This window comes from Oncorhynchus kisutch, linkage group LG18 (genome assembly GCF_002021735.2).
Source record: "Oncorhynchus kisutch isolate 150728-3 linkage group LG18, Okis_V2, whole genome shotgun sequence".
NCBI classification, from domain to species: domain Eukaryota; kingdom Metazoa; phylum Chordata; class Actinopteri; order Salmoniformes; family Salmonidae; genus Oncorhynchus; species Oncorhynchus kisutch.
Window position 1 is genome coordinate 20,084,362 of NC_034191.2, and position 15,439 is coordinate 20,099,800.

The 15,439-nt window shown below is 43.4% G+C and overlaps 1 protein-coding gene across 2 annotated transcripts in view; it reads right to left on the reverse strand.

Annotated features, from left to right (window-relative positions):
* Nucleotides 1-10,973, reverse strand: part of LOC109880507 (chloride channel protein 2) — a 197,224-nt gene extending 186,251 nt beyond the window's left edge. Inside the window, exon 1 of one of the 2 annotated variants that reach the window (XM_031795512.1) lies at nucleotides 10,484-10,973. In XM_031795512.1, the coding sequence (XP_031651372.1) occupies nucleotides 10,484-10,528 (45 nt within the window). In that variant the 5' untranslated portion in view covers nucleotides 10,529-10,973. The remainder of the gene's footprint in view (nucleotides 1-10,483) is intronic. The other variant, XM_031795513.1, reaches the window with a different exon arrangement.
* Between the last annotated feature and the right edge of the window lie 4,466 nt (nucleotides 10,974-15,439).

Here is a 15,439-nt window from a genome sequence, read left to right on the forward strand (position 1 = left end):
GTGTGCGTGTGTCATTTGAGGTGTGTGTGTGTCATTTGAGGTGTGTGTGTGTGTGTGTCATTGAGGTGTGTGTGTGTGTGTGTTGTGTGTCATTTGAGGTGTGTGTGTGTGTCATTTGAGGTGTGTGTGTGTGTGTGTGTGTGTGTCATTTGAGGTGTGTGTGTGTGTCATTTGAGGTGGTGTGTGTGTGTGTGTGTGTGTGTGTGTGTCATTTGAGGTGTGTGTGTGTGTGTCAATTTGAGATGTGTGTGTGGTGTGTGTGTGTCATTTGAGATGTTGTGTGTGTAGTGGTGTGTCATTTGAGGTGTGTGTGTGTGTGGGTGTGTGTGTCATTTGAGGTGTGTGTGTGTGTGTGTGTGTGTGTCATTTGAGGTGTGTGTGTGTCTGTTGTCATTTGAGGTGTGTGTGTGTTGTGTGTCTGTGTCGATTTGAGGGTGTGTGTGGTCCCGTGTGTCATTTGAGGTGTGGTGTGTGTGTGTGTCCATTTGAGGTGTGTGTGTGTGTTGTGTCATTTGAGTGTGTGTGTGTGTGTGTGTGTGTTGTGTCATTTGAGGTGTGTGTGTGTGGTGGTGTGTCATTGCAGGGTGTGTTGTGTGTGTGGTGTGTGTGTGTCCATTTGAGGTGTGTGTGTGTGTGTGTGTGTCATTTGGAGGTGTTGGTGTGTGTGTGTGTGTGTCAGTTGAGGGTGTGTATGTGTGTGTGTGTGTCATTGAGGTGTGTATGTGTGTGTGTGTGGTCATCTTGAACGGATGTGTGATGATGTGTGTGTGTGTTGTGAATGCTGTCATTTGAGGTGGTGTGTGTGTGTGTGTCATTTGAGGTGTGTGTGTGTGTGTCATTTGGTGGGTGGTGGTGTGTGTGTACATTTGTGGTGTGTGTGGGTGTGTCATTTGTGGTGTGTGTGTGTGTGTGTCATTTGAGGTTGTGTGTGTGTGTAGTGTCATTTGAGGTGTGTGTGTGTGTGTGTGTGTGTCATTTGAGGTGTGTGTGTGTGTGTGTGTGTCATTTGAGTGTGTGTGTGTGTGTGTGTTGTGTCATTTGAGGTGTGTGTGTGTGTCATTTGAGGTGTGTGTGTCATTTGAGGTGTGTGTGTCATTTGAGGTGTGTGTGTCATTTGAGGGTGTGTGTGTGTGTGTGTTGTGTGTGTGTGTCATTTGAGGTGTGTGTGTGTGTGTGTGTCATTTGAGGTGTGTGTGTGTGTGTGTGTGTGTGTGTGGTGTGTGTCATTTGAGGTGTGTGTGTGTGTGTGTGTGTCATTGAGGTGTGTGTGTGTGTGTGTGTGTGTGTCATTTGAGGTGTGTGTGTGTCAGTGTGTGTGTGTCAGTGTGTGTGTGTCAGTGTGTGTGGCATAGTAGGCCACACAAGTTCACTGAACGGGACCGCCGAGTGCTGAAGCGCGTAGCACCTCTGTCTTCTGTTGCAGCATTCACTACCAAGTTCCAAACTGCCTCTGGAAGCAACGTCAGCACATGAACTATTCATCTGGTGCTTCATGAAATGTGTTTCCATGGCCGAGCAGCCGCACACAAGCCTAAGATCGCCAAGTGTCGGCTGGAGTGGTGTAAAGCTCGCCGCCATTGGACCCTGGAGTAGTGGATTGTTGAACTTGGGTCAAACGTTTCAGGTAGCCTTCCACAATCTTCCCACAATAAGTTGCGTGAATGTTGGCCCATTCCTCCTGACAGAGCTGGTGTAACTGAGTCAGGTTTGTTAGCCTTCTTGCTCTCACACACACACACACACACACACACACACACACACACACACACACACACACACACACACACATTTTCAGTTCTGCCAACAGATTTTCTATGGGATTGAGGTCAGGGCTTTGTGATGGTCACTCCAATACCTTGACTTTGTTGTCCTTAAGCCATTTTGCCACAACTTTGGAAGTATGCTTGGGGTCATTGTCCATTTGGAAGACCCATTTTCGACCAAGCTTGGACTTCCTGACTGATGTCTTGCTTCAATATATCCACATCATTTTCCTCCCTCATGATGCCATGCCATATATTTTGTGAAGTGCACCAGTCCCTCCTGCAGCAAAGCACCCCCACAACATATTTCCACCCCCGTACTTCACAGTTGGGATGGTGTTCTTCGACTTGCAAGCCTCCTCCTTTTTCCTCCAAACATAACGATGGTCATTATGGCCAAACCATCCGACCAGAGGACATTTCTCCAAAAAGTATGATCTTTGTCCCCATGTGCAGTTGCCAACCATAGTCTGGCTTTTTTATGGTGGTTTTGGAGCAGTGGCTTCTTCCTTGCTAAGCGGCCTTTCAGGTCATGTCGATATATGACTCGTTTAACTGTGGATATAGATACTTTTGTACCTGTTTCCTCCTGCATCTTCACATGGTCCTTTGCTGTTGTTCTGGGATTGATTTGCACTTTTCACACCAAAGTATGTTCATCTCTAGGAGACAGAATGAGTCTCCTTCCTGTGCGGTATGACGGCTGCGTGGCCCCATGGTGTTTATACTTGCGTACTATTGTTTGTACAGATGAACGTGGTACCTTCAGGCATTTGGAAATTGCTCCCAAGGATGAACCAGCTTCTGGAGGTCTAAAGAATTTATTTTGATTTCCCCATGATGTCAAGCAAAGAGGCACTGACTTTGAAGGGAGGCCTTGAAATACATCCACAGGTACACCTCCAATTGACTCATATTATGTCAATTAACCTACCAGAAGCTTCTAAAGCCATGACATCATTTTCTGGAATTTTCCAAGCTGTTGAAAGGCACAGTCAACTTAGTGTATGTAAACTTCTGACCCACTGGAATTGTGATAGTAATTATAAGTGAAATAATCTGTCTGTAAACAATTGTTGGAAAAATGACTTAGGACATCTACTTTGTGCATGACACAGACTTGTCAAAACTATAGTTTGTTAACAAGAAATTTGTGGAGTGGTTGAAAAACGAGTTTGAATGACTCCAACATAAGTGTATCTAAACATCCGATTTCAACTGTACATAAGTCACAATGGAAAACCATGTAATCTACATAAGTCACAATGGAAAACCATGTCATCTACATTACATAGGCTCATGTCATAATGGAATTCATGTCATGTACAAATCACAATGACCACTCTCCTGCCTCCAAATCTGCAGCCATGTAAAGTTCGAGTGGCCTGACAGCGATAGCTATGACAGCTATATGACAGTGATATAACAGCTCCATTGCTCAGCACTGAAGGAGAACAAACATCAGTCAGTGTGTCCCAAGGTTGCCCTGTGGCTCCGTCCTGCCTTATCTATCGGCTCTAATAGTTCTTATCTGACCCACTGAACAATTTCCCCTCCACACACACACACTAAAAAGACACATCACAAGCTGTAAGCCATCAGGCTCTAAGCCTCTACAGGGTCGGAGAGGGACAATGGACATTTAGGGATGTCTAGGGACATTGCGTCACCTGCAGGCTAACCCCATTAACGCCCCATTTGGCTTTCATCCGAAAGCCAGAGCTCTTGGACTTCCACTCATAAAACATGCATGTCAAAGTGGGCCAAATAATCATAAATACTGCTGTGAAGGCAAATGAGTGACAGCGTGCAAGCGAGAGCGTGAGCAGGTGTGCCTGAGAGGAGACAGGAAGATTGACAGTGGACTGTGTGAGAAGCCGTAAGAGGATAGAGACGGATGGTACTTGGAACTCAAAGAGACAAGGTGATAGGGGGGGCGGGGGGGGGAGAAAACAAGTGTAGCAGAATGCCATACACTAAATGGAGGGGTAGACAGCTGAGGGCCACCCTTTGCTGTTTATCAACCATTTTATTCTGTCGGTGATGGTCCCACATTAAATTAACCAAAACGTATCTAGAGCATGCATATTGTCTTCATAAGCATTCCTACATTTAATATATACCATAGATGCTTCACAATAATGTATAAGCAAAGTCTTACAACATAAAGGGTGACATACAACACAGAATGTAAGTGGGACAGCTTACATGTGTAATATCATTTTCATTAGTGGGACAGCTTGTTTGTTTGTTGTGGTGTCGTGATGTGGAACTAGCTACAGTAGTCTCTTACAGTTCTGCCCCACATACGAAGCCCACACAACCACCGCCGCTGCCAATGTGGCACAATGGAACTGTGTCACAGTGACTCACAGTGTAGCCAAAGACGTGGGGAATAGAGAAAGGAAGAAGTCAGAGAGAAAAACAGAGGGGGGTACAGAGAGGGACAAGCGAGAGGGACAAGCGAGAGGGACAAGCGAGAGGGACAAGCGAGAGGGACAAGCTAGAGGGACAGGAAAATGTAATCGGTTCAGTGACTCTTCAGAGATAGGAGCACAGAGAGCCTGTTGGAGAGCGAGCAGCAGCCGAGCACAAGACCCAGCAAGGGTGACAGAGTGCCCAGCGCTGAATCAGCAAGCAGCTCATTGTGTAATCTCCCTCACATACAGGCACACCCACACACAGTTTAACAGCAAGGGGGAAGTCTCAGTAAAAATAAACTATAATTAGATGAAAAACAGGCCCAACTGCTCTTTTCAGAAGTTACGGTTGCACGCTTCAGTGGGCCTTCACATTTAAAGTATCTGAGCTAATATGTAGCCCAGGATGGTCTGTTCTAGGCTACATATTAGCGAGATACTTTAACCCTAAAAGCACCGACAGGAATACATTTTGATCCCAAGGGATCGAAAATGTCAATTTAAAAAATAATGTATTTTTATTTTTTATCCTTCTTAAATGTTAGTACTGTCATGCAACTAGTAACTGACAAAAACACACAATTGACCAGGATTTCTGTGTTAATATGAAGGAATGACCAATTATCTATTTTGCATACTAGTGGTGCATAGCTAAATTGAAAATCTGGACTCAGTAGTAAACTGTGATAAAAGCATCAAATTTGACAGAGGAGGATGTATGGACCCTGAAAATATCTACATATGGAGTGGCAGCCACTACAACAACATGTAAATACATATTTAGCTTCCAGTCAATGTCTTTATACCAAGTCAAGAGTCTCATATTTCAAATGCAATTGGAACGGCATTTTGGCAGATCTTTGAAAAAATGTTAGACTATAAATAGAAATGGCTCAGGTCAATTGTCCAGGAAAATAAAATCCCATTGCAAAATAATGCTTTTTAGCCTATTCATTGATGTAAAACCAGTCAATGGAAATGCATGTTACCAGTCATGCTTATCGGTCTATAGATTCATTTGTATAATTTAAATGGTATTAAATTGGCGCATGTGTAATTTCATTAGCCGTTATGTTTATCACACACACACACACAGCATACAGACACAGAGCCTATGTGTGGAAAATCTGCCAGACAGAGCAAAGCAGCTGCTACAGCTTCTCAAAGAGCTCATTGTGAAACGTGTTATTTAAAAGCCCAATCACTGCGTAACAATTCTAAATGCATATCGGGTGTTAAAAAAATGTTTTGATGGCCAGTTGGCACAATTAAAAAGAGCTTCTGTTTTCATTTCTCAAATGGTAATTGAAGAGTGTACCCATTTGAGATTCAAGTGCATATAGGCAATAGTAGTTAGTCTTCAGCGCATCACACCACTTTGCAATGAGCTGGAGGCCGTATGTATTTTGAAAACATATACTTACTAGTTTGAAACCTGAACGTTGTACTTCATATTATGATGCATGTCTTACCTTGCTCCAAAGTACAATCTAACCATAGAAATGTGGGAGGCAATTATTTTATATTATAAAGACTTCCATATGCCATTGAAACCAGTAGCCTATTTCTCTCATGATCTATTGGTTTTCAAATCAAATTCTTTTCATTTTCCAGTAGCCAAAGGCACATCCTAGTCATATTAGCAACCCATGCACAACTCTGCCAGGACGGACATAGGATCAAGAGAGACACTCAGAAGTGTTTTAGTACTAGATCTCGACACAATGATGAAAATAATCATGGCCTCTAAACCTTCAAGCTGCATACTGGACCCTATTCCAACTAAACTACTTAAAGAGCTGCTTCCTGTGCTTGGCCCTCCTATGTTGAACATAATAAACGGCTCTCTATCCACCGGATGTGTACCAAACTCACTAAAAGTGGCAGTAATAAAGCCTCTCTTGAAAAAGCCAAACCTTGACCCAGAAAATATAAAAAACTATCGGCCTATATCGAATCTTTCATTCCTCTCAATTTTTTGAAAAGGCTGTTGCACAGCAACTCACTGCCTTCCTGAAGACAAACAATGTATACGAAATGCTTCAGTCTGGCTTTATACCCCATCATAGCACTGAGACTGCACTTGTGAAGGTGGTAAATGACCTTTTAATAGCATCAGACCGAGGCTCTGAGTCTGTCCTTGTGCTCCTAGACCTTAGTGCTGCTTTTGATACCATCGATCACCACATTCTTTTGGAGAGATTGGAAACCCAAATTGGTCTACACGGACAAGTTCTGGCCTGGTTTAGATCTTATCTGTCGGAAAGATATCAGTTTGTCTCTGTGAATGGTTTGTCCTCTGACAAATCAACTGTAAATGTCGGTGTTCCTCAAGGTTCCGTTTTAGGACCACTATTGTTTTCACTATATATTTTACCTCTTGGAGATGTCATTTGAAAACATAATGTTAACAATCAATGCTATGCGGATGACACACAGCTGTACATTTCATTGAAACATGGTGAAGCCCCAAAATTGCCCTCGATAGAAGCCTGTGTTTCAGACAAAAGGACGTGGATGGCTGCAAACTTTCTACTTTTAAACTCGGACAAAACAGAGATGCTTGTTCTAGGTCCGAAGAAACAAAGAGATCTTCTGTTGAATCTGACAATTAATCTTAATGGTTGTACATTCGTCTCAAATAAAACTGTGAAGGACCTTGGCGTTACTCTGGACCATGATCTCTCTTTTGACGAACATATCAAGACTGTTTCAAGGACAGCTTTTTTCCATCTACGTAACATTGCAAAAATCAGAAACTTTCTGTCCAAAAATGATGCAGAAAAATGTATCTATGCTTTTGTTACTACTAGGTTAGACTACTGCAATGCTCTACTTTCCGGCTACCCGGATAAAGCACTAAATAAACTTCAGTTAGTGCTAAATACGGCTGCTAGAATCCTGACTAGAACCCCAAAATGTGATCATATTACTCCAGTACTAGCATCCCTACACTGGCTTCCTGTCAAGGCAAGGGCTGATTAAGGTTTTACTGCTAACCTACAAAGCATTACATGGGCCTGCTCCTAGCTATCTCTCCGATTTGGTCCTGCCGTACATACCTACAGGTACGCTACGGTCACAAGACGCAGGACTCCTAGAATTTCTAAGCAAACAGCTGGAGGCAGGGCTTTCTCCTGTAGAGCTCCATTTTTATGGAATGGTCTGCCTACCCATGTGAGAGACGCAGACTCGGTCTCAACCTTCAAGTCTTTACTGAAGACTCATCTCTTCAGTGGGTCATATGATTGAGTGTAGTCTGGCCCGGGAGTGTGAAGGTGAACGGAAAGGCTCTGGAGCAACAAACCGCCCTTGCTGTCTCTGCCTGGCCGGTTCCCCTCTTTCCACTGGGATTCTCTGCCTCTATCCCTATTACAGGGGCTGAGTGCTCTTTCATGCCGTCCCTATGAGGGGTGCGTCACTTGAATGGGTTGAGTCACTGATGTGATCTTCCTGTCTGGGTTGGCGCCCCCCCCCCCCCCTTGGGTTGTGCCGTGGCGGAGATCTTTGTGGGCTATACTCGGCCTTGTCTCAGGATGGTAAGTTGGTGGTTGAAGATATCCCTCTAGTGGTGTGGGGGCTGTGCTTTGGCAAAGTGCGTGGGGATATATCCTTCCTGTTTGGCCCTGTCCGGGGGTATCATCGGCTGGGGCCACTGTGTCTCCTGACCCCTCCTGTATTTATGCTGCAGTAGTTTGCGTCGGGGGCTAGGGTCAGTTTGTTATATCTGGAGTACTTCTCCTGTCCTTTCCGGTGTCCTGTGTGAATTTAAGTACGCTCGCTCTAATTCTCTCTTTCTTTCTCTCTCTCAGAGGACCTAAGCCCTAGGACTATGCCTCAGGACTACCTGGCATGATGACTCCTTGCTGTCCCCAGTCCACCTGGCTGTGCTGCTGCTCCAGTTTGAACTGTTCTGCCTGTGATTATTATTATTTGACCATGCTGGCCATTTATGAACATTTGAACATCTTGGCCATGTTCTGTTATAATCTCCACCCGGCACAGCCAGAAGAGGACTGGCCACCCCACATAGCCTGGTTCCTCTCTAGGTTTCTTCCTAGGTTTTGGCCTTTCTAGGGAGATTTTCCTAGCCACCGTGCTTCTACACCTGCATTGCTTGCTGTTTTAGGCTGGGTTTCTGTACAGCACTTTGAGATATCAGCTGATGTACGAAGGGCTATATAAATACATTTGATTTGATGCAAGTTATTGCATCTTAAGATCTCCCCTCTTTCAAAATTTCTAATTGATATTTTCATCGCTATCACATGAAACCGCTCGTATGTGCAATGTGCTTTGGACAAGTGTTTTCCCGCTAAATGCATTATGGAACGAAAACATTTGTGCGTAGCCTACTGCCTTGTGCGCATTACGGCGCTTCTAATGTGAAGAAATAATAGTTTATCAACATTTTAAGCTAAATGTTCTGATCGATTGCATCAGCCTCATTGCTTTAAAAAAAATGTACCTTATGCCTACTGGTCGTATGAATTTGGGATCTATCGTCCCACAACTGTTCCAGAGTCTGTTTAGAATAGGCCATGTCTTTCTCACACAGAGCGACAAGCTGACCAATAGAATACGTAAACTTTACTATGGATATTACATTGACATAGGCAAGTGATTTTGCTGTTCGTTACTCATCTTGTTGTCTGAGGAAAAGTCAATGTGGCAGTTATTCTAACATCTTCAAAGTGCACATTGGAATTCGGTAAGAAGGACGCATGTTCTGTTAAAATGAATGACCAAAATGTGATTTCTGTTATTCTGAGCATCACGGGTGGATGGCCTAATCAGGTTACGCACCCACTTCATATCAGTCTGTTCATTTTTGTTAATTCAAATTAAAATGCTGCCGGTCAAATGTCCAGAAACACATTTTCCTAATGGAAACCCTGCAGAGTTGATACCCAATATCATTCCAAAAAGTTAGAGCGAAAAGACTGATGGCAACGGCACCTAAATAACGGTGACCATTTTAGGTCGTACTAGTATGTCAGCCTTTGAGTATCACAGAAACACAACACGTTCACTAGAAATGTGTGAGCATGGAAAATAAATGCTTATTTCGGGGGAATTTAAACCATCTATTAAAAAAGGTTAATACAACCAAGTGTGACTGCTTGACAGGCTGTTTATCCTTGCAATCATTATCAATTTGTGGTCAAATATTACCCGTTGGTGCTTTTAACCTAAATATATAGATGTTGGCGCATTTAGTGTTAAAATTCACGGGAATCATCAAGGAAAGCTGACATCCACTTGTGCCCTCGATCAACTTCACCAATTCAATCCGGGAGCCATAGAATAGGCCTAGGTAGACAGTAGTGCATATGGGGCTGCAGGTTTCCATATCAAACAGCAGCAAAGGATTCATTTGATTTCAATTCAAAGCAGTGCACTCAAACACTCCACTGGTTATATAGACTAAACCAAGTGGGGAAACAGCTCAGATAGGTGCAACATGCAGCACATTACTAGTTCCCCATTAATAAGAATTTTGCCTCAGGTGGGGACCACCTGTTGAGCCCCTGTCAAGCCCAAAGGAGAACATGTCAAATATCCTCTTTGAGACTTGACACCCACTTCCCAAGAACAGGTCATAATTAATTCATATTCAACATATGACAACTGTGTTTTAAGAACCTGGGGAGTTCTTGTCTATTAATCCTCCTCGCATTATGCCTCAATCCAGCACCACGAAAAAATAGTCACCCACGAAAATGTCGTAGCAACCCACGCACACAGTCGCACTAGGCACATAGCGGCACTGACTACTGTATTGTTTGAAGATGAGAACACAAGTTATTCGTTCACGGAATAGCTCGCTATTACACCAACTATTAGTACCTCGTGCAGCCTACAGTATGCATTGAGCTGCGGTGATGAGAGACATTGTTCTGGACAAATCCAGATGTGTTCAAACAATAGCGCCTGATAAGGACTTTTTGTATGTGAATAACTGAACGAGATTATACCCATTCAATTGGGTTTTAAAATACAATTTATTTGACAAACCATGAGTGAAATTCATAAACCTCTGTCATAACAATGTCGTCACCTCTAATTTGATCAAAACTAGGCTAACCAGCCCAGGCGCTGTCTGAGGAACACTCAACTTCTCTAAAGAGAACAGGTTTGAGCGTTATTCAGCAACACAGGTGCGAGCATAAGACTTGTAACCCGTTCTAGACGGTAAAAACTGAACTAACCACATTTGATCAAACAGGCGCCACGGCCAACACACACCGCTGTCACTTTGTAACGAAGTGAAGTTGAAGTGGCAACAAGTTCACTTACCAAAGTTTGTTCATACTGTAGCGCGCGCTGATCGTCGCCGGCCATGGCTGCGTTGTGTGGCTCGCGCTACCGGTAGAAGTGACAGAGACTGGGTGAGGAATTATTTTGAGGTTGCAGTGAGACACAAGTACTCTCTCTTGTTTGCGCGTGATTAGAACATGGGGCTAATTAATGTGTCATGAGGTTGATGACATTCACGAGATTAACTCAAAAGTGCTGCATAAGAGAGTTCCTTGATTTTATATCCCAAAATCTCTTCCAGGATCCACACAGAAGCGGAACTTGGTGGCTTGGACGACACACCCCTCTAGCTCGTTCAAATGGTACAGTCTGTCCTCTGGAGTTTTTTGAACAGTGAAAGTTCAGGATTCCGCTGAATGTTAGCTAAATATTTTAAATGCTTGCTTGCACCTTGACGTTTTGTCAGTCAAATATATCATTGAATGACAAAAGAACAAAATAATAAACTATCTACGCTGTTCTGAAATGTTTAGATATTGGTGTGTCTGTGTTGAAAGGTGTTTTATTTTCAAGGTGTCGTGATTGCTATTCAGTGGAGTCATGGGTAACTTGGATACGTGCAGTGTCTGAAAGTGGGCGTGTCAAAATATGTGGGCGGATCAATATTAGTGGATGTACGGAAAGCGAATCAGCTAATTGGCCAGATTTGTTGCCACTCAAGACCGTTTTGCGTGGCTGATTGGGATGCAAGACGAGTCGATTGCTGTCGTGTTTAAACTAAGCCTAACCCTTTTCCTAATTTTAAGCTAATTCTCCTAACCTGCCACGTGAATTATCTTAATGTGCTACGCATTTAAGCTACACCTAACCTTAACCTCATTCTCCTAACCTGCCAGGTAACTTATCCTAACCTGCTATGTTCATTATCCTAACCTGCTACATTAGTTCTCTTAACCTGCTATGTAAACATTAAGCTGACCCGTGGTGCACCTGGCTATGGCTGGTCTAACCAATAATGGAGCCATGATGTTACACCTATCCAGAGTATGTGAGAGGAGTGAAGAGCTGAGCATGCCCAATTTGACTGGAGCTCAGAGCGAGATTCCCAAAACCTGTAGCTTCGGCCTTCTAGCCTACTCCAATTTCACTCCAATAGCGCTTCAGTAGCACTCACTTCACCAGCTCAGGGCATGCTCGGTGCATTTTCAGTATATTTGTGTGCTGCTATAGCCCCTTGAAACTGATAAAACAGACAGGTGCAAAATCAAGGTGACTTACAAAGATGAGGACCAAGAGAGGGAGTGCGGTGAGGAGGTGTCCACACAACTTAAGAATCATTGTGGAATCTGAATTAGACACATGCCGAAAGCATGATGGTGCACTTACTACATCCACACGCTAAAATAAACGACTGAGGTGGGTAGCTAATTAAGTCTGTCATTGTAGCAAAGTATTTTAACAAAAAATCTGATACCTTAAAAGTTTACTTCATTTTTGTTATATTATCTATACCAGTGGTTCACAAACTTTTTATAGTCCCGTATCCATTCAAACATTCCACCTCCAGCTGCGTACCCCCTCCAGCACCAGGGTCAGCACACTCTCAAATGTTGTTTTTCGCCATTATTGTTAGCATGTGTCGTGTCTTTGGCTATGCCGGATTAAGTGATATGACATGCGATTCTATAAAATACATTTATCCGTAATTAATATTACCTGATTGAGCTAATCATGTAAATGTAATTAACTAGAATCGGGCACCACAAAATAATATTTATAGAGCTGTTATCTTCCGAATAAACTCTTAAAAACCTAGTAATATTTTACATCAATAGCAGTCAATATTAATCGTCATCTTAATTCAGTCTCATCTGAAAGTTGTAAATTCTTGGTTATCTGCACAAACCCTGGCTAACAAGTTGAATCAGCAATACAAAATTGGGTTTAATTATTTATTTACTAAATACCTAACTAATTACACATACACATATTTAAATCATAACTTGATTACAAATTACGTCATAAAGGAAAACGTCCCTGGCGGGCGGAACAGATATGACACCTTGTTACACAAAAGAAAAGGGGCTGGGTTTGAATGAAAGAGCGGGAAGACTGAAGAACAAAGGGAAGAAGCTGTGCTATCGTAAATACAGTATCTTATGTAGACTAAATTACTGCTCATTTGGAAAAGGAAAATGCAATAAATATTTACTCTGAGCTGCGCTTCGGTAGGTTGGTGGTAGATGGAAGGTCGTGTTGCCCAACCGAGTCCTTTGAAGAATGTCTCTGGTTGTCAATTGGATACGTTGTAGTAACATCGTTGGGTGATAGACGGGATACTCTGTCTGTTCCTTCCTAACCCTCATTTGCATCTGCTGTTGCTAACTCAACGGCTAGGAGGTATCACTTCTGTAGTGAATAAGAGTTCAAAGTTCATACCATTCGCAACCAAAGCTCACGCTGATGTTGGCTTCGTTCTGTAGTTATTATCTGAACCATTCTGACATAGGACCGTCGTCCTCGGAACAGGAAGTTATATTGTCGTCAAGGGCTTATATAGGAAGGGAGAGGAGGGCGTGTTTGAAAAGTTTTATAGTCCATGTCCCTTCACAGGGGCGGGCCACTGATTGAGCAGAGCCGCATCTCATGAAAACCCAAATCTCATATTTTAGAAGCTAAAATCACATTTCATCCCATCACGAATAATTTCATATTCAAACATTTAAATTGAACAACAATTCCATGTGAATCCGATAACTCTGGTGTGTAGACTTTCCACTTTAGAGTTTGTCATCTTATCATTGATGAGAATGTCTCAGATGACAACCGAACTGACATCATATTCATTAAGTACCACTGCATATGTTCCATTGGTCGGATTACCAGAATATAGTTAATTTCCCCCCACCTTCTGATGTTCTCAGAATCTCTATGTTAACCAAGGGTTTTGCAAATGTAACCTCAGTAGGGTAGAGAGAGGAAAAAGTGGGGAAGAGGTATTTATGACTGTCATAAACCTATCCTCCAGGCCAACGTCATGACAGTCCCCCCATGTTGGGTTCAATCTTGCGATTAACCTGCATATTGCAAACCAACATAAAAATGACCGTGGGTTGTCCTGGTTGTGGAACATCATTGTGGTCCCCATCTGGTGGTCGACCCGGGTAGGGTTTCTGCGAATGAAGTCCGCTCCATGGCTGGACAGCAGATGTCCAGCTGGTGATCGCTGTTGCAGTCCCCCCCTCTGGTGTGGTCGACCCGGGTAGCCTGTCTGCAAATGAAGAAGTCCGCTCCATGGCTGGGCAGCGGATGTCCGGATTGGGATCGCCATTCCGGGCCCGTCGTCTGGTCAACCAGACTGGAAGATCTGGGCAGTAACTTAGGCAGATGTTAACGACGCACGCACGCACGCCCACACACTCATGAAATATACCATTGCATTTCCTCCCAAATGAGCGGCGTTGTGGCACTAACTGATGGTTGTATGTGGAAGTTGTTGATGGCTCTATCACTTTCTTACGTGCTGAAGAAAATGAAACAAAATGAATGAAAGCATAAACAAAACAAAATATAGTTATGCCACCTTAATCATCTAATTGGACTGTATTCTATCTACGTCCATGGTCTTGGCAAAATGACCCTATCATGGCATTGTCTAATGTCATATCTAGGGCTTTCCTAATTTACGGGGTGCTTCTTAGGGTACTATCCTAAGTTGATAATTATAACCAAGTCTACAGCTGTAAGGCACTAGTTTTGGGCAGTCTACAGGGATGACCTATGGACTTCTGAGAAGAAAACTGGTGAGTGCTGTAGCTGTAGAGTCAAAGGCCTCAAAATAAATGTTAAACTTTACTAAGGCTGGTATTTTGCTCTGACCCTTAAGTGATCCTAGCATAAATCCTAATTGGATGTTCCATTGTGCGTGTGAGTTTATGCTTACGCAAGCACACATGTCAAGGGAAGGAAACCAAGTATCCTGGCAGATTACAACTTGTTCAGAATGAGTCTGACGTAGTCAGGTAATTTTCAGGTCAATGCCTGGAGGTCAGTCAGAATTGGTGTCGCGAGAGTCTGTAGTGGTTTTACTACCAGTCACTGTCTTCCACTATTGTAGTGATGGTAGGTATGAAGAAGTACACTTCATAGCTATGTTATCCACGGAGGAGCTAACCTCATGACGGAAGTACTCTAAGTATTAGACCAGTCGTACGTGGTGTGAACGTGGTTCATGACTCCTAATAACTTTTCTCCTGAACGGAGGGTTCTATTTATTAGTGGCGTGTGTTAACCATTGGAAGAGTGCAATGGAGATTCCCTTCCCCGTGTTGCACTCTGAGTGACTCCTATGTTGCTATTATTAATAGCAATTTAACTTGTGAGGTTACTAATCCTCTTACTGAGTGTTTCTGGACTGACTGTGGTATTGGTACTGGTACTCAAGGGGTCCAGGTGTCCTACCGATTTATTCTGAAATGTTATCCTACAGGAATACATGATTAGAGCATTTTACTAGTTGTCTTGTAGTGATTACTACACATGGCAAGGAATGATTATTGTTGCCATTTGTTTGGAGGTGGACAAGTCCACTGGACTTCCTTTACGACCAGTGTGGTACACCTCAGTACTATCTTAGATGTGTTCTAAGATAATCCCCGTCTAGGGGCCTGTCTGCTCCTCACTGTTATCAAAGGGGAGTTTACAACTAGATTTGATTTATGCTCTGGTGGCCTCGTACAGTGTTGTCCGTAGTCTCGACCCCCCCCCCCACCGGCCTCGATAAGGCTCATCATGGGTCTCGGCTACTATTCCCCCCACCTCTTTGTGTCTCGGGACCCGCCCACCAGCATGTGGTGTTGGTATCCGAGGCACAAACGGAAGGTTCGGACCCTATGTACGAGTTGTCAGTGGCCAGGTTATTATGAGAGTGGCTGTAACCTTTCAACCAAATCTCCTGGTGTTTGTGCTTTAACACCCTCAGTGGCTGTCAAGGGC